Raw genomic sequence first — 26,299 nt, forward strand, 5'->3', positions numbered from 1 at the left:
TTGCTTCTGTATTGTTATAACAAATTGGTGGTGAGAGATTAGGCGCGTACTATACGTGCAGGGAGGTTTTGCTGAGAGGGCATACTGAATTCAGCAACTTCACATTCACACACACTTATTTACATTGGTACACTCCCTATGGTGCTATAGTTATCCTCTGCCTGCTATTGAAGAGATCCACCAACCGGGGCCCAGTGTACTCAAGGGAACAGCCTTTGCAGCTGTTTAGAAAAAGAGGACTGCTCAGCTGAAGGATTTTAATGTCAAAGCACAGACCGCAAGCCAATTATAGCACAGGCAAAAACTCTGTTAAATACATCAAACCTGGACTAAATTATACACAGCAGCAACGCCATAGCTGAAATTTGAAAAAAATAAACTTCTGGTATGCAACTTGGACTAAGTTTAAAGTATAAGTAAACACACTGCATAAGTAAACACACACAAAACACACTTCAACCAACTTTTGAAATTCAAATGATGAAAGAATTTTCCCTGGTGCTTCACAACACCATGGGGATAACATTTCAACATATCTTACCAAGCCAGTTCCATATTTATTAAGTCTTTAGATCTAAAGCAAGGGGAGATACGTCCATGTTTATAATTACAACCTCTTGAAAAGAAAAATCAAAAACTCGCTTTAAAGCCTCAAAAAACATGGTTTTAAATATTTCTCCCTAGCAGGAAACATGCATGACTGGATAGCAACATTTAATGTTAAAGTTTGGAGCAACAGCCAACATCCTTATTTGAGAGTTAAACTCTAAAACTCTGCTTTTGATTATGACTCAGACTGTGTGGCTGTCGTTTGATCAGATTTGACTGACGGTGGTGGTAACACATAGCCTGGCTCCGCCCGCCTACCTACTTCCGGCCAAATTTAATTTTCCCTTCAGTAGTCAGTCTGGGTGTGCGGTGAATTTCTCAGTTTTCTCCGGCTAATCTACAGCCGTCCAATCAGCGAACAGAGCGAGTGGCTGAGAACGATGACGTTGAAGTCGCGCTCCAGTTTCAGTTGAATGCTGCGTTCCTTTATACTCGGAAGAAGGAGATTTCCGACTTGGTAGTTCCGAGTTCCAACCTGTCTGTGTTCCAGTGCATCTGCTCGCGAAAGTATGGACGCCGACAACCTTTCTCGTCCAAATAACTAAACGTTAGGCTCTAACAAGTTACCGTTGCCAGGTACCGGTAGATCCATAGACTACAATATGTAGTGAAGTCGGAGTTCCCTGTCCAACTGGAACGCACCGTCAGAAGCCGGCTCATGACACACGTGACGACCAAACGTGGTGCGATTGGTTGGCTAATCCAGAGTGGCACTGGGCAGATCCAATAGTTTTAAACTTAAACAGAAACCCGCCTCCAAGTGAGTGAACGTTTACAGCAGTTCCAGAACTTCTGTACAAATGAAATGAAGTACCATGGTCTGGTTGGACTAGGCTAGGTAACACAAGCAAACGACCAAAAAACTGCCATCACGCTTTGGTTCAAGTTTACCTAAACTCTGATTGGTGCAGGGAAATATGATACATCAGCAAACAGGACAACAACAAGGGCCTGCCAGTACCACCGGGGACGAAGCATGAGGGCCTGTTTTTACGACTATGATGAGATTTTAAAATGCTGTAAACGTATATTCGCATTTTGAAATTGCTGTTCCACACACAATTTGTACCACGTCTTCGTTGTCTGTGTTCATCTGCGTGTGTGCATTTGTTCTGCCTGCTCACATAGGCATGTGAAAAACAAAGAGGCAGCGAGACACACACACACACAGGCAGGGAGGCAGGCAGAAATAAGTGTGCTGCGGTTTTAGAAAGCCCCTGTTTTTTAGACACGGACACATGACGAATGAGGAGGGGATGGATGAACAGATGTGCTTTGTTCATGCGCCTGACAGGTGTACCCGAAAGCTCTCTCCCATTTTCTCCACTTCACTGACAAGCAAGCATGCACTCACTCTCTCCCTAAATCTCCTCTGAGCCTACACACCTCTTTCCTCCCTCTCCTGTCCCTCAGACACTAGCCGGCCCACAATGCCTTGCAGGTGGAACCTCACCTCACCGGTGACTTCCGACAATGTACCCGGGATCCTAATTTAAAAACGCTGTTGTGTGGACTGTGTTCTCTCAAGTGTAAAGCCTATTTCGTTTTTCCTAAGAGCCAAACAGCTTGCAGTGACTCGTCGCTCCGGTGGTTCGTCGCGGATGGAAAACAGGAGCTGCAGAGGAGCGGGGTTTGTTTGTTTTTCGCATTTGGTCGTGATCCAGATACAATTTGTGGCGCCGGGGGTCAAATTTGGTTGAGAATCAAGGCTTGAACCTATAGAATAAGCTCTCAGTGGTCTCTCCCTCATCCTTTGTCCAAGTTTGAGATGTGCTGGATAACACATCAAAGGGATTTCTGAAAGAGAAAACTTCTTCAAAAACATGTCTGTGCATTGAGTTCTACACTGAACTACATTTGATTGGTTTTTGCACAACGTTCTAAATCTTAATGAATTAGATATACAGAGTAAGAGGACCTGATATAGGTTGTAATATCTTTTTAAAAAATGTAAGCAATGGTTATGTGTGATCTTCAGATCTTTTGTCATTTGAAGGCCAACAAAAAACGAATATTAAAAAAATTAAAAATTAATTCATCAATGCATTTTCAATCTATTAAATGTCCAAGTGAAAATACCCATTCAGAAACTCCAAGAAACCAAGGCGACATCCTCAAACAGTCCTCAAAACTCAAAGCTCTTCATTGTAACAAAATGACAGGAAAGGATAAAAAGGAGAAGTTGCAGCAAGCAGATATTTGATATTTGATTTGATATGAAAAGTTTCACCCTTACCCTATCAGATAGGGTTGCCAGTTCATTTTCTGTTGACTGGCCTACCACACCCTAACCCTAAGATATCTCTTGATATAGCTCGACCCCTCTCTTTTTCAACCTAACCTTATAAAAGAAGTCGCCTTAATGTTACTGAATCTTGGCTGAGGAGAAAATGTCCCTATTGCTTTGTCACGGCATGACGACTTGAAGGGACTTGTCACCCCGGGACGAGAATCAATGTGACATTTGGGCATGAAGACCAGAAGTTGAGGTATGACAACTGATGTGTCTTCAAATAGCCTCCTTAAAGGCAGTATTGTGCCTGGTCTTGATGATTTTACAGGTGAGAAGTATGTAGGTTAATCTTGACATTGTTTGGTTGAGGAGTAAGGTTTGTCTGAATGTTTTGATGGAACAGCATTGTAATGGCAATACTGAATATCTTCTTATCAACCAATTCAGCCATGCTGATGTTTTTCCCACTGCAAAACAAAGACCAACAATGACCAGATTTAAAGCAGTGAATCTCAGAATCTTTGTTTTAGTTTCTTTGATTTTCCCCAGTCAGAGACCCTCCAGTGCTAGAGTGCTAGGGTTGGATCTATACCATCTTCAAAATTCTGTTTCTACCCCAGACCTTGATGCAAAGGCATTGTCTTCTATATATTTCTGAATCTCCTCCTCTGGTTTCTAAGGAGAAAAACTAACAGTAAATCACCTTTCCCGGTAGGCATAAAGATAATTTAGAACATTTAAAATCATGGCTGGCACTAAAATCCTTAAATGAACTCAGCGAAGGGCCATCTTAATTAACACTTTTTCAAACTGTACCCCACACATGTAAATGTTTTGATTAAATCACAACGTGCTTTATCAAAACTATTCTTAGAACATTTCTGCAGAGACGGAACTGTAGAATAAAAAGTAGAATTAAAAGCCACATACATGAACTAAACCGTGTTTGGTAGTACAAAAAAGAAAGTTGGATAGTTGTTTTCTCTTATTTTAGCGCCAAAATGCCAAAGGGTTTGGGATCAGAATCAGGATTCTGTATCATACCTCCATCAGTAAGCCAGTACGTGTTCTGTTGTTTGAGTAAAATTACAATGCCAGGGCTAGCAAAGAGACCACGTCAGTCAGAGATGTTATCTGTGTTTCTGGGGGAAAGTACCACAGGCATGTAGGTTTAATCTGACCTTTTGGAGGGACACACTCTCCATCAAACAGCGGATCACACCGAGGGCACAGGAGCAGCCCAAAATCCCCCTGACTTCAACACTGAAGATTGGAGCAATATCTACAGATCCACATGAGATAAGTCTGCAGGCAAAGGGTGCGTGAGGAGAATGTTTAGCAACCATGACGACGCAGTAAGACATCGCTCAACTGAACTCTGATCCGAAGAGAAAATTGTAATCATGATTCGAATCTTGGCTGTCGAAAGGTGTTGGCAAAATGCCTTCAAAGGTATTAGAGGGAGAGAATGAAAAGAATCCCATATATAAAGAGTGTCCGTTTTGTAAAAGTGACAAAAGTAAAAGATAAAATGTGTTTCAGTAGAGAGACTTTTATAAGCAAATATACATTAAAGGTGCAGTGTGTAACAGGAGCGGACCTTTTTCAGAACTGACTTTGTAGAAATGGAATAAGTATGTTTTAATTTGTGTATAATCGTGTGAAAATAAAAGTTGTTTAATGTATAACCTTTAGAATGGGTATTTTATATCTACATAGGATCGGGGCCAGTGTTAATTTCGTAGACTAAGACTATGACGAAAAATATTCGTCTACGAACCTTTTTCACGGACGTAAACTAAATAAAAACTAAATAAAAAGGCAGATGTGATGACGAAGACTGAGACTAATTTAAAGGCCTACTTCACCGGTTTGAATATGAAGGTGTATTGAATTCTGAGATCATATGTAGTATAAATGTGCAAAAAAAAATTAAATCGGTTCATCCTAGCCTGAGAAAAGGCAGAAAGAGTGTTTTTTTAACCCTATATTTCTCCTTCTCGTGACATCACAGAAAGAGAAATATAGGGTTAAAAAAAAACTTACTTTGTAAATATTACTGTGATGTCTTTTACTGTGACAGTAATATTTACAAAGTACGTTTTTTTTAACCCTATATTTCTCTTTCTGTGATGTCACGAGAAGGAGAAATATAGGGTTAAAAAAACACTCTTTCTGCCTTTTCTCAGGCTAGGATGAACCGATTTTAATTTTTTTTGCACATTTATACTACATAGGATCTCAGAATTCAATACACCTTCATATTCAAACCGGTGAAGTAGGCCTTTAACTGACACTATAGTCTACGAATAGGAACTAGACGAAACTGTTAGGGCGGGACGAATGGAGAAGAGATCCAATCAGAACTACTCTTTTTGTGGGACAAGTTGGGAAGAAATCCAATCAGTGCAAAGCAGCGAATGCAACGCTGTGTCGGTGAAAATCGACGGGAGACCGCGCAGGTGTGAGCGGGTGGAGTGAGCCGCTGTGCTGAAAAACTCTGCGGCATGATGGACAAAAATGATAGTCAGGGATATCCTGCCCGTTAACGATGTCTAGGGGAACGGCTAAGTTCCGCGATCTGTTTGTAGTAGGCTCTGTCTCGAGTTTGAATACACAGAGCCATGTGAAACTGCCGCCTCCGTCCGTTAGTTTCTGTTTTTAAGTTACAATCAACTCCGACGCATGGACAGCGTTCAATTAAAACCTCTAATTGTATTATCTAAAAGGCTTTGATGCAAAAGAAGTCCGAACACACACAGCGGCAGCAGTGTTGCTTAAAGGAAGGCGCAGTTGCTCAAATGTATCAGCACCTCAACTGCGTGCTGCTGCTGCTGCCCAGGGGCGGCCTTAACGATCTCGGGGCCCGTTTCAAGACCTAGTGTGGGGCCCCCCACTTTTTTAAAATATTTTCTTTATTTTTATTTTTTTTATAAATAATGCTTGTGCATGCTCCCCGCAAAAAGAAAAAAGATTGTGGAATCCAGTTGGTTCATAGACAGATCATGAGATAATGGACCCCCGGGCACAGGCTCTTAAAGGGGACATATTATGAAAAACAAAACATTGCAGGTGTTTGGGCACCCTTTTAGGTTATTGGGGTCTCTACCAGCACACACAAGCTTCAAAAAAACAAATGTGTCAGTTTCTTCAGGGATGCTTTTTTAGAAAAAAGGGGGATTTGAAGGTTTCTTCCAAAAAACACAGACTGGTGACGGAACCGGTCGGTTTTCATTACCATAAATACTCCCACGGGAAAGCTTACCAGAAACTCGGTAGTTGATTGGCAAATCAAGACGCCCCGTTGGTAATCACACACAGCTGAGCCTCCACTCGCTCATGCAACAACAGAGGAGAAGCAAGCTGCAGTGTTAGCTCATCCTCAAGCTACCATCACACCCCAGCCTCGAAGCAGACCGGGGCTGAATGGATTTTTTGTTTGGCTATGCCCAGCAAAGGTTGGCAATCTAGTGTGATCTGCTGTTATACTGGAGTGTGGAGGAGATTGTGCCTGGAAGACAGAGAGACACCATCTCTCCTCTGGAAATGTAAGTAGTCCTATTTAAAAACAAATCTGTCCGTTTATGAGTTCAATGTGTGTAATGTGCTTTAATTTATCCCTCCTATAATAACCAACGCCGACTGAAACGAGAGAATGTCTCTGGGTTAAGTAGTTAGCGTTAGCGCCCGTTAGCTTTTATGCTAACGGTTAGATCTGTGAGTCTGTCCGTGACAGCCCCTGTGTGAAAACACGGTGAAACTGTATGGTGTGTTGGAAACTGAAGAGTATTTGTTTGTTGTTGACAGTGTGTAGTTATGCAAGCAGTTGTGGTACATGCAGCAGTAGGCCTATTACATCTCCAGTGTCATATAATAGACAGGAATAGCCTACTGTAAGTTGCCTCTGTTTGTTTCCTGTCCATTATATTTCAAAAAGCACACAGTATCACTCAGAACTCGTTTCTTCTTGAGCAAGGGCTATACTGAACTTATTAGTGGCCCATCTTATTTAATAATGGAAGAAAAAATATATTTTCATTAGTTTGTAGCTTTGCCATAACTACAGATGTATCATGTATGTAGGCTACACATGATGTAACATTGAATGTGCCATGTTTTACAGCTATCTGGGTGACCTGACGGAGCGTTGACCCACAAGGACCGTCACACTATCTGTTCCATCAGAGGACTGTTCACTGGGTGGAACAGGTGGTCTTCTTCAGGGCCCACCAGCAACAACTGGACAGTTACATACAATATGGCTTTGCTTCTGTTTGAATTATGTACACTTTATATTTCCATTTCACTGGCTATGAATAAACTGCTTTATTTTTAAGTATGGTTTTGGTCATTTTAAAATGTAATGATACTGTTTCAAAGAAAACATCTTCAGAGAGATAAAGGGTTGAATTAAAAAACGTATAAGTCAATGCATGTAGATCGGTCTGAAAACTAGTCCAACATCCTGACTATGAAAATGTGAGTTTCAAGTAATCCTTTACTACACGAAGCAAACAGTGACGGTAAGCAACACAATACATGTTTTAACAGTAAAACTTTATTATAAATGAGTGATCACAATACAAATGATACATTACCTACTAGATATTGAAAGGGTGTCAGATAATTTGCAGCTCTGACTGTAATTGTTTCTATATATATTTTTTTTTTACAAAAGATAATGTCTTTCCAGTGGATCTTGACATGATACATTCCTTTCCTGCCACGTTACTGTACATTTACAGCATGGCTTCACAACCAAAGCTTTTTCACTCCACTGGGTTGTAGATCATTCCCCAGTTTAACCTGTAGAGACATACATAAAACGTTGTATGTTACAAGTTTAGAGAGTTTATTCATAAATACTTAGCTCATATTCTGTTACTGACTGTGACATATTTAAACTGTATTTACCTGAGGATAATATCAGGGAAACCAGAAATCTTGATGCAATTTTCACAGTTTTCAGCTCAGACTCCTGCCTGACCAGGTTCAGTTGTAAAGCTTTTGGTTTAGAAGTGATAAGTGTGCTGATATTTGCTGTAGAAATGAAGGTAAACATGGTAACATCGATCTCCATGCTGCATTGGCCAAAAGTAAACAAAACTGACAGCTGGGCGTGTGCCATGCCCATATAGGTAGGTATAGAGTAAATGAGCAGGGCGGTGCATGCACGCCCATGTAGATAGGAGGGGGGTAGATGTCAAAACCAAATTTTTTAGGGAGAGGCCAAAAAAGGCCTGAAAAGGCAATGAAGAAATGGGCATTGGTAGAAAACTAATGGGCTTTTTGTACAATAGACCATTAAAACCTTTTCTAGTAGACCTCGGAAATACACATTTAAACCTGAGTTTTTGCATAATATGTCCCCTTTAAAGCTCCCCCTCCCCCCTATCCAGTCAGGTACACTGATTTTATGTGAGATTATTACTAATGAAATAGAATACATGTTTTGTATTACAACCATTAAATCTGTGTCTGTATTGCATATTCAAACCTTAATACCATTCAATGAAGAAAAACACTTAGTCGACGAAGTCCGCTGTAGATTTAGTCAAACTAAAATCTGCTTATATTTAAGACTAGACTAGACTAAGACTAAAATATTTTAGATGACTAGAATAGGACTAAGACTAAATGGTGTGATATTCAAAAGACTAAGACTAAGACTAAATCAGAATTTGCTGCCAAAATTAACGGGGCACGCCTTCATGTTTCCCCGCCATGTTTCTACAGTATAGCAGAGAATGGACAAACTTAACAGCCGTACGTGTTTTTATACTGTATATAGGATGTTGGCAGAAATACACCTGTTGGAAGACAATGAAGAAGTACCTACTAAAAAAATCTTCACCTCATCACTTGGTACTTCAGAAAAGCTTGAGGCAGTGGTGGATGATGCTTCTTCAACCCATCTTCTAACCCTATAACCTAACGGAGGGGTAGAGACGGAGCGTTGAAATCTAGAAATTTCCCAACTAAATGATGCCAAAATACACCTTTATTACACAATGCACCATTAAGGTTTTTCTGGTTTTTAGCCCATGCTGCAAAGTGACACATTTAAGTTGTTTAACGGGAATGTAAAGATAACTTTTCACATTTTACCATGACTAATCATTTCATTTGAGTGGCATTTTGACCTTATCGAATGCCCTAATTGCATCCCTTATTTCGCATGGCTACATTTAAACGTCAAGGGGTGCTAGGCTCTGAATAGTTCACCGCGTTCCTCTTTTTTTTGACAGAGCAAATAAGACCAAGCTGTCAGGGAAGCATTAATCATTTAAAAGCATATTTCATTGGGTCATTATAGCTGACATTGACACCCACGGCATTCATTTCTATTTTAAAACAGCCGAATGGGAAGAAGCTCAGAGAAGAGAATATCAGGGTGAGGATGACTGCTGTTCTACAAAATGGCTGTGGAAATTTCAATCTGCATACAGGCAAACCCTTGCTGTGCCTTGGTCTTGGACAAACAGAGTGATTCGTATTTCTGTCAGTGGGAGGAGTGCAGGTGCTGTAACCTTTTTGCTGCTAGTCCTGTCGGAGTGAAAAACCCAGCTGTGCGCCGGGAATGACATACTGCAAATAGGCCTTCAGCTTCTTATTGGCATTCAGCGAGCCTATCAGTTCTCTCTGCCCTCACTCACTCACTCAATCACATACACACACACACACACACACACACACACACACACACACACACACTTCCACTTCCTCGCCTGTCACCATGCATATTGATAAGCCCATCTAGAGCACCATCTTGTGGACATGTCCAGCTCTGTTCTTCTAAAATGTCCCTCTTGATTACATCCAATTAAGTCTTTTCTAAACATTTAGCTTAGGAAGACATACTTAGCATAGCCTTTATACAATTACAGTTTTAGTTGTAAAGTGTTATCTTATGGCATCAAGACCAACTCTAAAATCAGTTTTGTGAATGGATAAAAGCAACAACAAAAAAGCAAACACAATCTCGACACCCAGACTACCCTCCCTACCGTTTATATAGATTACATTGGACATTCAGTGCGTGCATGTGCTGGCATGATATCTGTCTCCCCGGGGTCGGTAGTGGTGCAGCCATCTGGATCAGTGTGGAGCACCTGATACCTTAACACAGCATCTGCTACACTCTCCTCTCCAATCGTTTTCAAACTGAACGCATATTTCTCCAGATTAGGAATACATGTTCCATCCCTGTCTGCGTTGATAAAAAGTATAAATATGTTATATTTGTTGAGAGTTGCTGTGTTTCTGATGTAGGTTTTATTTGGAAACTGTATTGATGCTAAAGGGCCATTGATTCCCTTTTTAGCAGCATCCCTCTTAATTGTTACACATTTCTATCATTAGAGGAGCTCTAACATATTTTAATGTAAAAAAAATTAAAAAGACAAAATTAAATTTGATTTTACCTCGAAAAATGTAAACTTATTTACAGTACTTCAATAGTCATGCCTAGGTTTGTTTGCCAGCCTCACTCGTGCTTTCACCTTGCTTCAGATATATCGACCAACTAACTCAGTCAGAGGGTCTCCACGGAGACAAGCAATCAGCCGGGCACAAGCACACCCATGACCTCTGCTGTCAAGCCCCTGGAGCAGGATGCAGCAGCAGAATACTGATAACAGCTTGCCCCCCAAAAAATCTATATTCCATCTCTGGGTCCAGTCCTGATAGAAATGATGAGTGTGACGCCCTGAAATATAGCATGTACACACAGGGATGGACAAAATATCAGAACCACTTGGCAATATGATTTAGGCCAGTGAAGCAACAACACAAACTACGGCTTCAAATTGAGTTGAATCGAAGCATGTCTGATATAAATGCAACATTGAACATTACACATGTAACATGTTGCATGTTATTATACATTACAATGTGCAAATGATACCTTGGATGAAATTCAAATGATATCTGCAGATTTTGTCATCACAATTTCAACAAGAAAATGGCACCAGAACAGACGGGTAACAAAGCTCCTTGAAGCAAACGTTTTCATCATTGCAAACCGCCGTCGCAAAAGAACTCCTTCGGGACTTCATTCACACCTAATCAGAGGCATGAAAAGCAAGACGAAAAAGTGTGAAAACCTTGAACTGACAAGCAAAACCAAACTCAAAGAGGGTATGATAATGTTTGGGTTCCAGAGCACTGATTAAAAACAAACTGTACAAGCTGATTTTAATTACACCGACATGGTTGGATAAAGAAATAGAACCAAACAATTAGTCCATTAATCAAGTTTATTAGCAACTATCTTTTTTAATCAATTCATCGTTACAGCCATTATTCAAGAAATACTCTTGATAAATTTGCTAAGCATCAGAGTGAGTTTTTTCTTGTCTTTTATGGTAATCAACAGAAAATTAAGTGTTTTGGGATGGTTGGTTAAGCAATTTAAAAGATGTCATCTTGGCATCTGAGGAATTATATTGGACAAGTTTTCAACACAAAACTAGAGAATTAATCAAAACACTATAAAACACATTAATGAACAGATTAAATTATGATGAAATAGTCATTAGTTGCCACCCTAAAAGAGAGGACTTTGCAACACAAAACAACTATGGATCAATAAAGAACTACTGTCTACTCTATGTCCCGGAAAAGTTTTCACAACCAACAGAGCACCAAGTCTGTCATTTGATTTAATTTATTTGCATTTAATATACAGAATGCTTAAATCACAAACAAACTTTTACTACCATGCAATAAAAGTAACCTCTTCAGATTTTTCCAACTTATCTGCAGTCCTCATTCTGGCGTCAACAGTCAGAATGCATTAGGAGTAAAGTGTCTTTCATATGTCCAACATTGAGGGACATACGGTACAAACAGTCCGTCGTAGTCCATTTTTAATGTTCCATTAGAGCTGAGAGAAGAGTTGAGCAGCATTGTCGACGTTTACGGCTTCCTTCGGTGGCTCTCTGATGACCTAAAATAAAATAAAATAAATATAACTTGTTAATTATAGTGTGAGGATTAAAACGTTGGATGCTAAATATGTGTTTCAAATTCAACACCTCTACCTTTGTTAGTTTCTTGGGTTCGGGCGCGACAGACTTTGAAATGCTTGTCACGTCCTTCTGGACTTCTGTGAAGATCTGATTGAGGTTCTCTCTCACCTTTTCATTTTTCACTGCGTTGATCTGTGAAGCCACAAAATGAAGCTATAGCAGACGTGCGAAAAGACAGCAGGTACAAAGGGAGAATACACAAATATACAGTAGCTTATGTGGGAAAGAAAAAAATAGAGATCTTACATTTTTCAGCGTCGTTGTGACAGGTTTGGCTTTGTTCTTGTGCTTCTGCTGCTTGTTTACTACATGAAATACATTCTTCTGTTTCTTCCCCTTTCCTTTATTCTTCCCCATGTTACCTGGGGAGAGAGAAACAACCATGAGCAACGGAGATTTCATTTCTATACCGCCATAGCTTCTGTTTTGTTTTTCTTCCTTTACTGGTTTCAAACGCACATTTGCAGGCTCACACTGCTCTAGTTTGCTCCAGGTTCTCAACATGTCTACGACACGTCACCACTAGCCACTCAATTATCAACACATCTGAATACAACAAGTGTCCTTGAGTCAGTGTCCTACAACTCAAACAAAGTCAAGATATTCACATGATGCATGCACAAAAAGTGAAGAAGCGATCCTGAATGTTGTCTATCTTAAAGGTGCAGTGTGTAATATGACATCATCAAGAAAGTTCTAGAATGCAACGCTCCCTGGGTAACCCCAACCCTTTAGAATAATAACAGAAGCTACAGTGGCCTTCAAGGACAAGAACAATTCTAAATTTTAAACAATGCACCTGATGACATTCCAAAAACATGGATTCCTCCATAAGACTTGCCTGCTCAATGTACAAAATGTAAAATTAATATTTGTAATTCTCTGCTCAGGAGGATAATTCAGATTATTGGCAGAAGTGATTTTACACCAATGAGGACATATTTATGAATGAGGATATTGATTTTAGCTGATAAATTACTTAAAATGTTACACAGTGTCCCTTTAAGGTCAAAAAAAAAAGAAAAAGGAATTTAAAAGTTCTGCAACTGACCTGTCCTTGCAATTTTGTGAACAACATGGTTAGCCACTTATTAAGTGCTTGCAACTATACAGAAGCAAACTGTGTATCACTGTTAATTTTAGGTCCATGTAACCCAGCCTTTATGGGGAAAACAAGAGTCCAACTACAAGCTAAATAATCAAACGTATATTAAACGTTATCCACATCCCTCTAAACATTCAATAAACTAAATGAATTCCCAATTCTAGCAGATCATGTTGTTTTCAGCTGTCTGCGTAACTTAACTATGTGTCTTTGCGCGAGCTAATATCATTAGTTTCTAATCAAGATGACTCATTTCACGGAATAACATTACTAAGACAAAACAGTGCGTATACAGCTTCACAATTAACAATATATCAGTCAATACAGACCGTTTTTGAGGAGCGTTTGGTTGGTGTTTATATCCTCACGCGCTGGCTGGTCCACATGTGTCGCCGCAGCTACGTCATTAATGTGCGACCGGCAGGGACTTCCACTTCCACCTTCCACTCAAGTATGAAAAGATACCTCAAATTTATACATATAATTTAGAAAGTTAAATGTAATTCCAAACAATATTTAATACTATGCTTGTTAAATTATACAATACATTAATTTGACTACAACGGAACTGAAATACATTACATCTCCTTCGACCACACGCCTCATAGTCTCATTGACCAACAGCAGGTGGCGCCATAGTACCACCACAGCTGTGCTCACCACAGGTGTATGCTTTTTTTTTTTTTTTTTTTTTTTTTTTTTTTTTAACCGAGCTATGATTGTACATTGATCTGTACTGGCCACTAGGATGCACTCAAACTACTATTGTGGAGAGACATGGGATATATAATTTTTTTTAGATTGTTGCCCACTTATAGCCTATTTTAGATGCACACGTGAATTGAAGTCTAACTTTGTTTTCTAAAGGCCTACTTATTAAATTGTTTTATTTTATTTTATTATTGCATGCTTGTTAGGCAGGTTACTAATATTATTGTGTTTGAGTCATTAGGTTTTTTTTCTGTATGGGCGAAACACTGAGTTGGTTAACTTATAGGCAGCTCTTTTACTGGTAGACAAATCATGTTCAGCAGACATTCAGTTTATGTTATCTATAGGTCTACTGCTGAACCAGAAAGATAACTCCAAGGCAGCCTACTTATCAGAGAGTCCTCGTTCCAAAGTTAGCCTACATCATTTTAACCCTCCTGTTGTGGTTCAGTCAAGTTTTCTTTCTGAACAATGTAATTTAATGCAATTGTCATGAGGGTCGATGACTTTGTTCACACAGTGCCTCTGAAAATAACAAATTAATTTGGATCTTTTTCATTAAACTGTGTGTGTTTTATTTAACTTTTTTTGCAACCATGGTGTGACCAGCTATTAGAACAAACACACACACATACCTGAGAGCTGTAGCCTACCAAGAAGCTAGCTCAACACTGTTGAGCACTCTCTTGCCTTAGCCTGCTCCCATGATCAGAGATAATGGGTTTCATGACAGTGGTTATCAACCTGATTTGTTAACCCAGGGTTTTTTCTTCAGGCTCTGTGCGCCTTCACATGAAAGGGAGCATCAATTGACTCTCCTGGCGCCACTCTTACAAAGCCAACTTTACAGCCAGGAGCTCCTTCTTACCCATGCATGTCATCATTTCGGCCAGAAGACGGCAGGTGAAAAAGGTTCATGGGTGGTGCTTCTGGTACAGTGGAGAGCGCATGGAAAGGACCACCCCCTCTCCCATGTCGGAGATGTCAACAACAAATGGGAGTGATTGGGGTCAGGGTGAATGAGGAAGGGTGTGGGGGTAAATCGTGTCTTCGGCTCAGTGAAAGCTTCCTCGACCTGCAAGGACCAACTAAATGTGATGAGGCACCTTAAGTCAAGGCCAAGGTAGAAGCTGTGATTTGACTGAACCTCCTTATAAACTTAAAGCGGCGGTAGAAATTCACGAACCCAAGAAAGCACTGTAGCTGTTCTGTTGAGTCAGGCCGAGGCCACTCAAGTACTAGTCTCGCAAAGCCAGACCAAACTACAGCAAGTAGTATGGTCTGGAAGCACTCAGTTTAGAGCCGTCTATTCGGGGGGAAACTGGCCTGGCCTGTTTTTATTTCTTTAAACCAATCACAATCAATTAGGGCGGGGCTAACCCCGGGAAACAGCAGCGGTGTCCTGCAAAATAGTGCCGGGGGGAGAACTTATTTTGATGGAAGGTCTTCACGTCCAGAGGCTGTAAGAGAAATGGCTAAATCTAACCCGCAAACGCCACAAAAAAACTATTAAAGACAAAAGGAATACACATAGTGTGTTGCTTTCTAACTAGCATGTCAAGACACCATACACTTTAGCCCCCGAGGAGCTCACGTGATAATTTAACCGGAATTAACTAGTCACGCAGTTATCTCTGGTAACATTATCATCGGCGGCCCGCTATCCTGTAAATCACCAAAGAAAGGGAACGGCGGACCTTAATCTAGCTGGTTATAAGATCCGGTGCTCAATTCAAACCCCCACGCTTCATTTTCCAGAGTTTATAAGGGTAATTCTGCCCGGGGGAAGTTGTACAATGAAGTTGGACAGCTAGGCTAGGCTAGGCTAGTCCCGGACCACCGCCGCCAATATTATTATCCCGAAATATCGCCACACTTTATTTCTGTCAACAGTATAATTTCTGTCTACAGTAATGTGACTTCTCACACCCTGTGTGTGTGTGTGTGTGTGTGTGTGTGTGTGTGTGTGTGTGTGTGTGTGTGTGTGTGTGTGTGTGTGTGTGTGTGTGTGTGTGTGTGTGTGTGTGAGAGTGAGTGAGAGAGAGGGAGAGCGCTGCACAGAAGCACACAGGTTGACTGTGAGCAAATTGTTTCCTAGTTTGAGGGGGAGCTCAATACGGGAACGCCAGCAACAGGAAATGGAGGCGTAGCGTTGTTAGCCGACGCCAGCGCTAATAGACGCTGGCGGAAACGGTTCAGCCAGACTACTCAAGTACTGACTTGACCTTGTTGGGGTCCATCCTGACGCTGCCCTGCAATACAATGTACACTCAAAAGTTGGAGGCATGGAACACATTTTTCTGCCTTAACCTAAAGCTTGTGCTACAACAACTTCTGCAGTAATGCTTTCACATGGGACACATGCTCTCGATAAGATGAAATTAGGATATTGTCCAGGTACACATAGAAAACTGTATACCTGGACGATAATTAGTAAGGTTTAATTCACTTTGACTGTGTCCGTGAGCAGTCAAAATCCAGAGGTGAGTGATATGGCGGATCAGCTCGTTAGTGCTGTTGTTTGGCAGGAGTAAACGGCACAGAAGCAGTTAGAGAGCCTCAGAGAAAAAAATCAAATCCCCAAACACTCAGAACCAACCCCCTCAACTCGAACCTATACCAACCAGTGCCACCACACCACAACCACAAATACCAACAAATACCACCACAACACCCCTTCCTACCAGCACAACAGGAAAAAAAAAAGCCAGATATATACCAAAAGACGCCAAAAATTATAATTCTAATTGACTCAAATGGTAAATGTATTAATAAAGAACAGTTTTTTCCACGATGGAAAGTCTGAAAAGTATGGTGCCCAAGAACGGACAATGCCCTGCAGCTGCTGAGTCCACCCTGGGTCAGCCCGGCCACATTATCATCCCAACACTGGCACCAACAACCTGAGGGCACCAGCAGGAGAGAGTGGCAGAGTGTTGTGAAGAGAGAGTGGCACATAAAGCTATGGTGGAGATGGTGAGGAGGGGTGTGAGATCTTCCCTCCAACCAACTTCACCATCTCCACCATCCTGCCACTGAGAGACTTCTAGCCCAGCTACCATCCACATGAGTCAACGCCGAGATTTCCAGAGGATGCCAAACGTCCATGTGGCCCACCACCCCACTCCGAACATCAGCAGCCTCCACGATCACATACATCTCCACAAACACATGGTTAATGTCTTTCTGTGCAAAAACACTCAAAGACATTCCCATTTAAATGACGCCAGCATGGAACAGCCGACACAGGAAGAGATCTCTTTCTGTGCACAGTATGTATATCCCCTATAATAAATCTCCATACTAAACTGAAGAAATATTCCCAAAACCTCCACACACAGATCTGCACATTCCAGGCCCAGGGGAAATTTGCTGATCTGTGGGAACCTTAATGCATCCACCGGCTGCTTTCATCAAACTTGGACAATAAATACTTGAGCAAAACTTCCCTGTAAATATCGTTTAACATTCCCCACCATAACTCTGATCCCCAGGTGAAGAGGAACGGCAGAGATGTGCTCCAAAGCCTCGGTCTGTACATTGTTAAGGGTCTGGGTTTAGAGTTGAGAGTCTTTGGGAAACCCACCTTCTGCTCACCTCTTGGCAGTAGAACAGTTGACTAAATGATAACAGACTCAGATGGGCCCCCAAACAGTGCACAAGAGTTCCAGAAAGCAATCGGGGGAATCCACAAATTCAACCACAAATATGACAGCTTTCTGGACAACACACATGCTTGTAATAAAGAAGCAATAGACCAACTTCTTCCCCCTCAAAGAAGAGGATAAGCTACAGATCCTGCTGGGTGAGAAGAAAGAGAGTAGTGTCCTGTCAGCACAGTACGTCGGTATGTTTTCATATCTGTAAGACTTTGGCAATAATGTTTTCCACAATAGTCATGCCAATAGAGATATTTGAATTGAATTGAATTAAACTGAGAGAGAGAGAGAGAGAGAGAGAGAGAGAGAGAGAGAGAGAGAGAGAGAGAGAGAGAGAGCATTCTTACTGTTGACAATGACATTATTTTATTATTTACTGACATTATATGCCTTATCATTTGTTATGTACAGTATATGCATGTGTTCACGGGGAGGGGGATTGTTCTAATTTTAATATTTGTAATAGGCTATAAGTAATTTTTTGGCAATACTGTTTTCTAGTCATGCCAATAAAGCTTTTTGAATTGAATTGAGAGAGAGAGCGAGAGAGAGACATTTGTATTTCTATTCTACAAAACCACTTTATTTGCTATATTAAATATATATTATATAAATAATATATATTATTGTATATATTAAAATACGGTGCAGTTTGTGCATATCTCTTGTGCATTAACCTGTCCAAATTGCAAGTCATTTTCAACAATAGAATAGAATAGAGAGAGAGAGAGAGAGAGAGAGAGAGAGAGAGAGAGAGAGAGAGAGAGAGAGAGAGAGAGAGAGAGAATCATTGATCCATCTAAACTCCTCCCGGTTATTGCGCGCACGTCATGTGGCCAGCAACAGCCTGACAGACTCACGGGGGGGGCCCTATATAAACTCTGCAGCTGTCAGGTGGACGACACTGGCTGACGACTCGCTTTAGGGAATTACAGCTCAAGACACTCGGTAGATCCAAACTATAGCAATGGCTCACGCTTGGGGATACGCCGCAGATAACGGTGAGGCGCTCATTCATTGCACGTACAAGCTACAATGACATTACTGAGAGGAATGTTGAAACCATGTCATACCACCGGGGAGTGAAGTGTGCAGAATGAATGGAAAGCACCGGTCACTGCTGAGATTTCTTTTAATTATGCACATTTTGGGGTGCTTTTTACGCGCGTTTGAAGCACGTCTCCAACCCCAAATGCGCAATTTGTGTCATTACCAAACCCCTTATTTCAGTACTAATATTCTCATAATAACAATTGTATGATGATATCATTTTTTTAGGACCCGACAAATGGGCTGCTAACTTCCCTATTGCCGATGGACCCCGCCAGTCTCCCATTGACATCGTACCTGGTAACGCGCCTTTCGACGGGGGGCTGAAGCCGCTCAACCTCAAGTACGACCCCTCCACCTGCCTTGATATTCTCAACAACGGACATTCCTTCCAAGTGACCTTCGTAGATGACAACGACAGCTCAAGTTAGTGTGACACTCATTAATATTGCATGAACGCGGCCGCTCATCATTACAGTCTGCACACGGATTGGCATCAGCGCTCCTGATTGAGAAATATGCAATATTCCGGCTCAAACGCCACATTTTCCCTTATACTTCCACATACATTTTTTTTGTTGTTGTTGCCGTGTTTGCAGAGATAACAGAGGCGCTGTGAGCTATCTGGACTCATATGTTTGCAAACAAAGACAATGTCCTACTGATGATTTACAGGACGCAGTAACCTCCTCCATAATGCGGCATTCAGGTTCAGTGCTTTCAACCAGCAGCTCCAACAGCCTCGAGCTTAGAGAAAATATTGTTGAAATTAGATGGATGCATTAGTCATGCGCCCCAGATTCAAACGACAGGGAATTGATAATGATCAAACAGACGAAATATATATATTTTTTCTACTATTTTTGCTTTTTAAAAATATATTCTTATATTGCTTTTAATTACAAGACACTTAGGCGAATAGGCTGTATAGGCTAAGGGCTCCATTGAAAACCCGAGCACAAAGCATGCAGCTACTAATTGAATTGGTAATGTAACCCCTGCAAAACCTTTCCCACGCCGACTCGTTTCTGCTGGCAGTGAGGTCGAAAACGCATAGAACAAAGGTTACTCTGCAAACAAACGCTGGCTGGGTGGACTATGTATGCTCAAAACGTGCGTATTAATGAGTTACCATATAAAAAAAAACACTTGTTGTTCTCCCTTATATAATATTTTTTCTTTATTTTATTTAATGAATTAATTAAGGATTTTATTTTGGAAAGATAACACTCTCTTTTGCTCATTTTATGTTTGGCATCTTGGATTGTTTTTCTCTTCAGTGGATCTGATCAAATATAATAAACAATCATCTTTATTGTTACATAATCAACACAAAGACAGAGATTATTTCTAGTGGACATGCCTTAAAATAGAAAAGCTAACAATATGAGCTAGAGCCTCTCTCTTAATTCTTTCTTGAATGCTTGCACTCTTTTTCCACCCTGCCCTTCTAAATAAAGGAGCAAGCTAAGTCTGCATGTCATGGTCATACATCATGTCATGTGTCATGTGCGTGCACAGTGGAAAAAAAGACAAATAACAATCTCTTTATTTAGATTTTTCCAGTAATCCCTTTAAACCCCTCACACACTTAACTCGCCCCTACCAGTTCTGCATCTTCTTATCATATCTGTTTGGAGAGGCCAGTGTGTGTGTGTGTGTGTGTGTGTGTGTGTGTGTGTGTGTGTGTGTGTGTGTGTGCGCGTGTGTGTGTGTGTGTGTGTGCGTGTGTGTGTGCACATGCGTGTGTGCGCATGCGTATATGTGTGCGCATGCGTGTGTGTCCCTCAGCCTTTCTAAACATAGCACAATAACAATATACAGGATTATCTGCCAATACCCGGTATTCTGCAAATAGATAGGCTATATTATGTAACATTGAACGGAGGTTTGACGTTAACAATACCTGGACATCGCTCCAGACTGTTTGTCACCCTCAATTTGACCGTCTTACATAACAGGAACTGAGTCTGCTTCCATATAATAGGAAGTCTGCCACGGTTACACAACTGTCTATACGTGTGTGCGTGTGTAGTGCATCTAAACTCCCACATCTTATCTTTATGTTAAATTCTCTTCTGTTTTCACATTTCTACCCAATTTGTATCATTTCCTACCAAAGACATGCTCTATGGCTGACTGCAGCACAGCCCACACTCAGTGTAGAGGTTGAACTAATGGTGGGCGATGTGTGTTGTTTTGTTCTGCAGCTCTGAAAGACGGACCCATCTCAGGAACCTACAGGCTCAAGCAGTTTCATTTCCACTGGGGAGCGTGCGACGACAAAGGCTCTGAGCACACCGTAGCCGGGACCAAGTATCCTGCTGAGGTAAGGAGGAGATGACGCTCGGGGCAAACACAGATAGAATCTGACAGATGGGAGGGTTGACGTACACTAACAGGGACATATACAGGGGCAGATTAGAGTTTGTAATTGTGTCTGTATTGTAGGTTGTAAAGGTTTTTTCAAAGTTCAAAACTGCTCTGAGGAAAGATACAATCTCAATGATTGGATTGAACCTAATGGATGAGAAGGGATGAGAAACTCTAGAAAAAATCAGACCGTTGTAGAAAACGTAATGCTCTTTGCCTGTTATTGCATGAATTCCTACTAAACTAATAAGACTATTAAACCACAGAGAATCTGTCAGCAAATGCGTGTGATTTTTCTCCTTAAATGCAATTTTTTTATGAAAATATTTCCATTACATTTCAATCCCAAACCCCTACCTGGTACTAAAAAGTAATCTGAGGCAAAATAAACCTTCTTCTCAAAGAAAGTTCTTCCCATCTGCTTCTAACTTCATTATTTACCATTAAATAGGAACTCCACATTTGTTTTCATAAACACATTGCACTAAGGTCCAGTTACCAGATCAGAAATGAATCAACAGCTCTGAAAATGGTTTACAAAAATAAGATGTGCACTGTTTTTTATTTTGTTTCTCTTTTTCCAAGCTCCATCTGGTGCACTGGAACACCAAATACCCAAGCTTTGGTGATGCTGCCAGCAAGCCCGATGGACTGGCTGTTGTCGGAGTATTCCTGGAGGTCAGTAGCAACCGTTAGAGCAAATTGTTCAATATGAAAGTAACCAACATAATACATTGTGTAATTTATGCCGTTTGCTGATAATAGCGTTATTAACCTTCACTATTCATTCTTCTTCTCAGATTGGAGCTGAAAATGCTAGCCTCCAGAAGGTTCTTGACATGTTCGGCGCCATCAAAGCCAAAGTATGTTCCTCTAAAAACCAAATCCTCTTTTTATTTGGTTCTTTATCAAAAGGCCTTTCGCTCACCTGTTATCTATCTTTACTGTTTTCAGGGCAAGCAGACCTCTTTCACTGGCTTCGACCCTGCTTCCTTGTTGCCCGGTTGCCTAGACTACTGGACGTACGACGGCTCCCTGACCACACCCCCCCTGCTGGAGAGTGTTACCTGGATCGTGTGCAAGCAGTCCATCAGTGTCAGCCCCGCACAGGTAACTGTTGTCATCCACTCATTTAGCCTATTCAGCGACAGCATAGGGGATTGGCTGCATGCCTACTGGTCCAAAATAGCCCTGTCTGCAAATCCTCTCTCATGTTTTCGATCTAAGTCAAGGGCTTAATTGTTCAGCTTAGCTGGAGACGAAGAAGAAAACCTCTGTAATGGAAGGAGAGGGGAGACACAGCAGCCTATTTCAGAGACAAGGAAATGAGGGCAAATACAAGGTCACACAGATGGTGGTGCCAATGTGGGCTTACCACAGTGTTGTGTATGAGTCAATACAGTATGTGGGGTGTTTAACAGGAAATGCTATGCGTCTCACACATGCATCATGCCTCATGCAAAAGCAGGTGAAGAGACACGGCTTCAGTGAGATTTCATCCATAACAGAGTAAACACAATACCTGCATTTGCTTGGTATTTACTCCTAAAGCTACACCTAATCCTACCACTGATATGCATATTTGACTTCCAACCACCCATTAATCTAAACTAACAGTCTCTTTTTTGTCCTTGTGGTTGGAGACCTTAGCCACCGTGAAGTTGAACACTACCCTGTCAAATGTTTATTTCACGCCAGCGAGTAGGTTCCTCAAGGGTAAACACGTGAGATGTGTTATCATAACCTTTAGACTTGTAGCCAAGTACGTCCTGTCAAGCAGATAATGACACAGAAGCCTTTCATATAAAGTTATACTAGCCATTAGTTAATGAGTTTTTATCAGCTAATTGTGACAGGAAACACCCACTAGATGAATTATTGTGACCCAGTTGTGCAAAGTAACTCATTGTATACTGAGGTAGTAGCTGAAGCAGTGCTATCTCCATGGTCTAATTCATTAGTCAGAGTTAATGATAAATCCCTTACATATGTAGGTCATCTGACAGTCATGTAGCCGCCTACTTGTTTTTCTTACCCTGCCTGATTTAAAGAAATAGTTTTTGCAAAATATGCTTATTTGCTTTTTGCTGATAGTTCAGTGAAAAAAGGTTCATACCACTCTCATGTCAGTTGGAGTAATAAGAAGCTACAACCAAGAGGTGGCTAGCTTACCATGAAGACTGGGAAGCAGGAAATAACCACAGTTTATAGGTTTTTTATAGATAAAAATAGGATATAGCATTTTAAATGTGGATTCTGGAGAATACTTGTTGACAAAATCAATTTTTGTCAAAATCAGTGAATATTTCCTTCCTGCCCGTACTGTGTGTGCGCTGAAAAAAACATTGGCTGTGAATATACAGCCCAGACTCTGTAAACAGGTATGTAAACATAGCATTGTTGCTTGTTATGGTGAGTTGGTCCAAGCCACTTAACATACCCGTTTACAGAGCCAATAAACTGAGTATTTATACCAGATTGGACAGGTAGCAAAACGTAGATATTCTCTGATTTAAAAAAAAAACTAACCGACCGCATTCACTTCATATTTGGTGTCAGAGTTTTCCTTTGACCTAATACCTTTAGCAGAAGTAGAATGGCTCTACATTCACCTCTGTGCCTTGACCAAGGGACTAACTATGTGTCAGCTGAGTGACAGTCACAGGAGGTCAGCAGGAATGACTAACGTGACCGTCTCCTCCCTTTTCACAGATGGCTCAGTTCCGCAGCCTGCTCTTCTCCGCTGAGGGCGAGAAAGAGTGCTGCATGATGGACAACTACCGTCCTCCCCAGCCGCTCAAGGGTCGCCCCGTCCGCTCTTCCTTCAAGTGAAAACCCCTCCCCCCCAGCTGTGCTGCCCTTTTATGCCCTCTTGCCCTCTCCCTTCCCCCTTCCCTTTAGTCACCCTTTACCTCCCTAGCAGTGAGCCACAAAGCACACATATCTCTCTCCATCCAAAATCTTTTTTTTATGAAATTAAAATTCCTTTCGCTTTTAAAGCTGGGCAGTGTAACCGTGAGCTGTGAGCTTGCATCTCTGTTTGTGTCTGTGTAATGAGCCAGCAAAGATGCCCTGTCATAATTTATTTGATAAGAAAAACACTTCAAGGTGGCTGTGACACGTTTACTCCGTTAAAGCATCTGGTGCCAATGTTTTTTTAGAGAAATCATAGCGGTGTGTGTAGGCCAACAACCACCACAATGATTCAAATAAAGATGGTGCTCTAGACCCAGTAGGAAGCAGAAAGCACGGGCTAGTTGCCCTAGACAAGAGGGGGTTGGACAAAACTATATTACCATATGTGAGGAGGGAAAAATGCAGATAAAAGGATGAACACACACAAGGCACGTTCGACCCCAGCTGCCAGTCTGTCTGTAATCTCTGACCGACTGCCAGCGGATTAATGAAACGCTGCAGCCGCCTCCATCACAACCGATTGACTCAGAAAATCCCCCTCTGGCACATACACACAAACACACACACAGACGAACAACATCGCATGCACTACTCGTCTCATGCAGACATTAGGCCTATAGGCACTGACCTGCTTATTGATTTGAATTCAGTACACAGCAGCAGAGGACATGAGGACATCCATCTGCTTGTGCTGCATGGCTACTGAACATCATGACAGTGACTTGTTTCTCTTCCATGTGTTAGTCATCCCGTGTTGTGTTTTTATTATGGATCGTGTCCTTTTTTAGCCTTAGCTTATGCAAAATAAGTCTTAAGTGATTCCTAAATGATGTTTTGTAGCCACATTTTTCGATGGTTATATAGCAATAGAGAGGAATGATCCTCCTTTTCCAAATGAAATGTTAAGGACAAAAAAAAATCCCTTTGTGTGTTGTTTTGAAAGCCCAGTGTTTAGAGTGCTAAAGCTTAAAACGCACAAACGCCTTGTAGGCGATGCCATACTGGCTAATGCACAAAGCCAAGGAAGAAATTGACCTGCCAACAGATAAGATTATAGTGTTAGCCTGCTGTCAGGCCCTGTATAGGGGAATAATTAACAAAAGGCCATGTGGGGTCCCAAAGACTTCTGGCTGTAGCCATGTATGCATTTTTGACACTATAAAAAAGTTTGAAAAAAGGCTATGTATTTCCAGAAAGATTGTTATGATCATGAAAAATCAGAACGCCTTATGCCGACCCCTTTTAACGCTGTCCCATGAGTATGTGCTGTCGTCATTCAATTTTGGAAGTGGACGTTTTACTAGTTGAATAAATATATTTTGTGACTTACTAAGTGTCTAGTGTTTTGCTTCTTTCTGTACATTTCAACAACTTGACAATATCAGTTAATGTGTAATGAAGTGATGGAGATTTGTATATTATTCAAGTCCATTAGCCTTCTGGTCGTCTCTGGCCTGCAGGCTGTCAGCTGTTTTTGCAAATTCCCCTCAGTGATGTTATTTTCACCTTTCAACACCTAAAACCCAATAAGAATAACACCATCACAAACTACATATTGGTCAAACACTGATGTTCAACATAATACCTTTACATATCTGTATCTAATAAGTTTCACATCTGGATTGATTTAGTATAGCTTAATTGGTGGTTTTGAAATTTCTGTGGAAAATGTGCAAGGGCCTCATGTCATGGTGTTAACAAATCGTGGCACCATTTTCTACTGAAAGATGAACCTTTTGAGATCGTATCTCAAATGTTTGGAAATGCACCTTTTGAACATCACCAAGAGCCCAAAGTGTAAAAATTACAGGTTGTATTTATATGGCATCCAAGTCTTACAGTAAAGCTCAGCTATCCTAACATTAGTTAGTTATGTATTGGATAGATATGAGTGTATTATCAATCCTCAAATCTATATCTTGGCAAGTGAGTTAAAACATGTATTTCCCCAAAATGTCAAACTACTCTTTTAAGTAGAAATAGCAACAACAAAATGTAAACAATACTACATTACAAGTCCTTCATCTCTATGTATAATAAATCAGTAGCTGAATATTATTAACAACTGTCAAACAAACGGTTTCATTTACCAAAGGTGTGTAGTTGAGTATGAATATTCATTACAAATGGGAATGCTCAAGATAAGTATAAGTGCCTCTAATTTCTTCTTAAGTGCAGTACTTTAGTCATGCACTTTTTCTGTTGGCATTGTTAGGAGAAGCGAGGGCTCCATTTGGTGGGATTTTGTAAGTACTTGTGAAAATATCTGCAGGGAATGACTGCCTGTAGTAGGCTACAAAGTGCTGCACTGTCAGCATTGTGGAAGGTGTATTGTATTACCTCATGAGCATATATGCTGCATAATCCTATAGATATCAGTGATTGAACCTATTTTAGTGAATCATCTTTCAACTGCAGACTGGAGAAACATCTCCAATAAACCACATATAGCACAATATATTCACAATATACCCTTTTCCTTGTGATATTTTTATTTCTATTATAAGTCATTTTAGAATTAGAACTGCCACCACCTACCATGGCGGGAGATGGGTGATGATTTCCCATCATCACTTGTGGGCCAGAAAACACAGGGAGCTGCTAACACCTC

The 26,299-nt window shown here is 40.9% G+C and overlaps 2 protein-coding genes across 2 annotated transcripts; one reads left to right on the forward strand and one right to left on the reverse strand.

Moving 5' to 3' along the window:
- Positions 1 to 11,102: 11,102 nt before the first annotated feature.
- On the reverse strand, positions 11,103 to 13,366 carry rbis (ribosomal biogenesis factor). Its single transcript, XM_080050635.1, has 4 exons — positions 13,309 to 13,366; positions 12,121 to 12,236; positions 11,887 to 12,006; positions 11,103 to 11,792 (listed from the first exon to the last, which is right to left on the reverse strand). The coding sequence occupies exons 2-4, from the start codon at positions 12,229 to 12,231 to the stop codon at positions 11,724 to 11,726; spliced, it is 300 nt and encodes a 99-aa protein (XP_079906761.1). The 5' UTR covers positions 12,232 to 12,236; positions 13,309 to 13,366; the 3' UTR covers positions 11,103 to 11,723.
- A 4,879-nt stretch (positions 13,367 to 18,245) lies between these two features.
- Positions 18,246 to 24,989, forward strand: LOC307267517 (carbonic anhydrase 1-like). The gene is made up of 7 exons (XM_080049853.1): positions 18,246 to 18,350; positions 18,628 to 18,825; positions 20,610 to 20,728; positions 21,358 to 21,450; positions 21,573 to 21,635; positions 21,727 to 21,882; positions 23,485 to 24,989. The coding sequence occupies exons 1-7, from the start codon at positions 18,317 to 18,319 to the stop codon at positions 23,602 to 23,604; spliced, it is 783 nt and encodes a 260-aa protein (XP_079905979.1). The 5' UTR covers positions 18,246 to 18,316; the 3' UTR covers positions 23,605 to 24,989.
- The last annotated feature ends 1,310 nt before the right edge of the window (positions 24,990 to 26,299 follow it).

The sequence above is a fragment of the Ammodytes marinus genome (genome assembly GCF_949987685.1).
Source record: "Ammodytes marinus genome assembly, chromosome: 21".
NCBI classification, from domain to species: domain Eukaryota; kingdom Metazoa; phylum Chordata; class Actinopteri; order Uranoscopiformes; family Ammodytidae; genus Ammodytes; species Ammodytes marinus.

What these genes read in the sequence shown, in the direction of transcription:
- rbis (XM_080050635.1), bottom strand. Translation starts at nt 12,231, where the DNA reads ATGGGGAAGAATAAAGGAAAGGGGAAGAAACAGAAGAATGTATTTCAT. An exon ending in TCACAACGACGCTGAAAAAT is followed by an intron (nt 12,007 to 12,120) that starts GTAAGATCTCTA and finishes GTGGCTTCACAG; the next exon opens with ATCAACGCAGTGAAAAATGA. An exon ending in AACCCAAGAAACTAACAAAG is followed by an intron (nt 11,793 to 11,886) that starts GTAGAGGTGTTG and finishes ATTTTATTTTAG; the next exon opens with GTCATCAGAGAGCCACCGAA.
- LOC307267517 (XM_080049853.1), top strand. Translation starts at nt 18,317, where the DNA reads ATGGCTCACGCTTGGGGATACGCCGCAGATAACG. An exon ending in GGACCAAGTATCCTGCTGAG is followed by an intron (nt 20,729 to 21,357) that starts GTAAGGAGGAGA and finishes TCTTTTTCCAAG; the next exon opens with CTCCATCTGGTGCACTGGAA. An exon ending in TCAGTGTCAGCCCCGCACAG is followed by an intron (nt 21,883 to 23,484) that starts GTAACTGTTGTC and finishes CCCTTTTCACAG; the next exon opens with ATGGCTCAGTTCCGCAGCCT.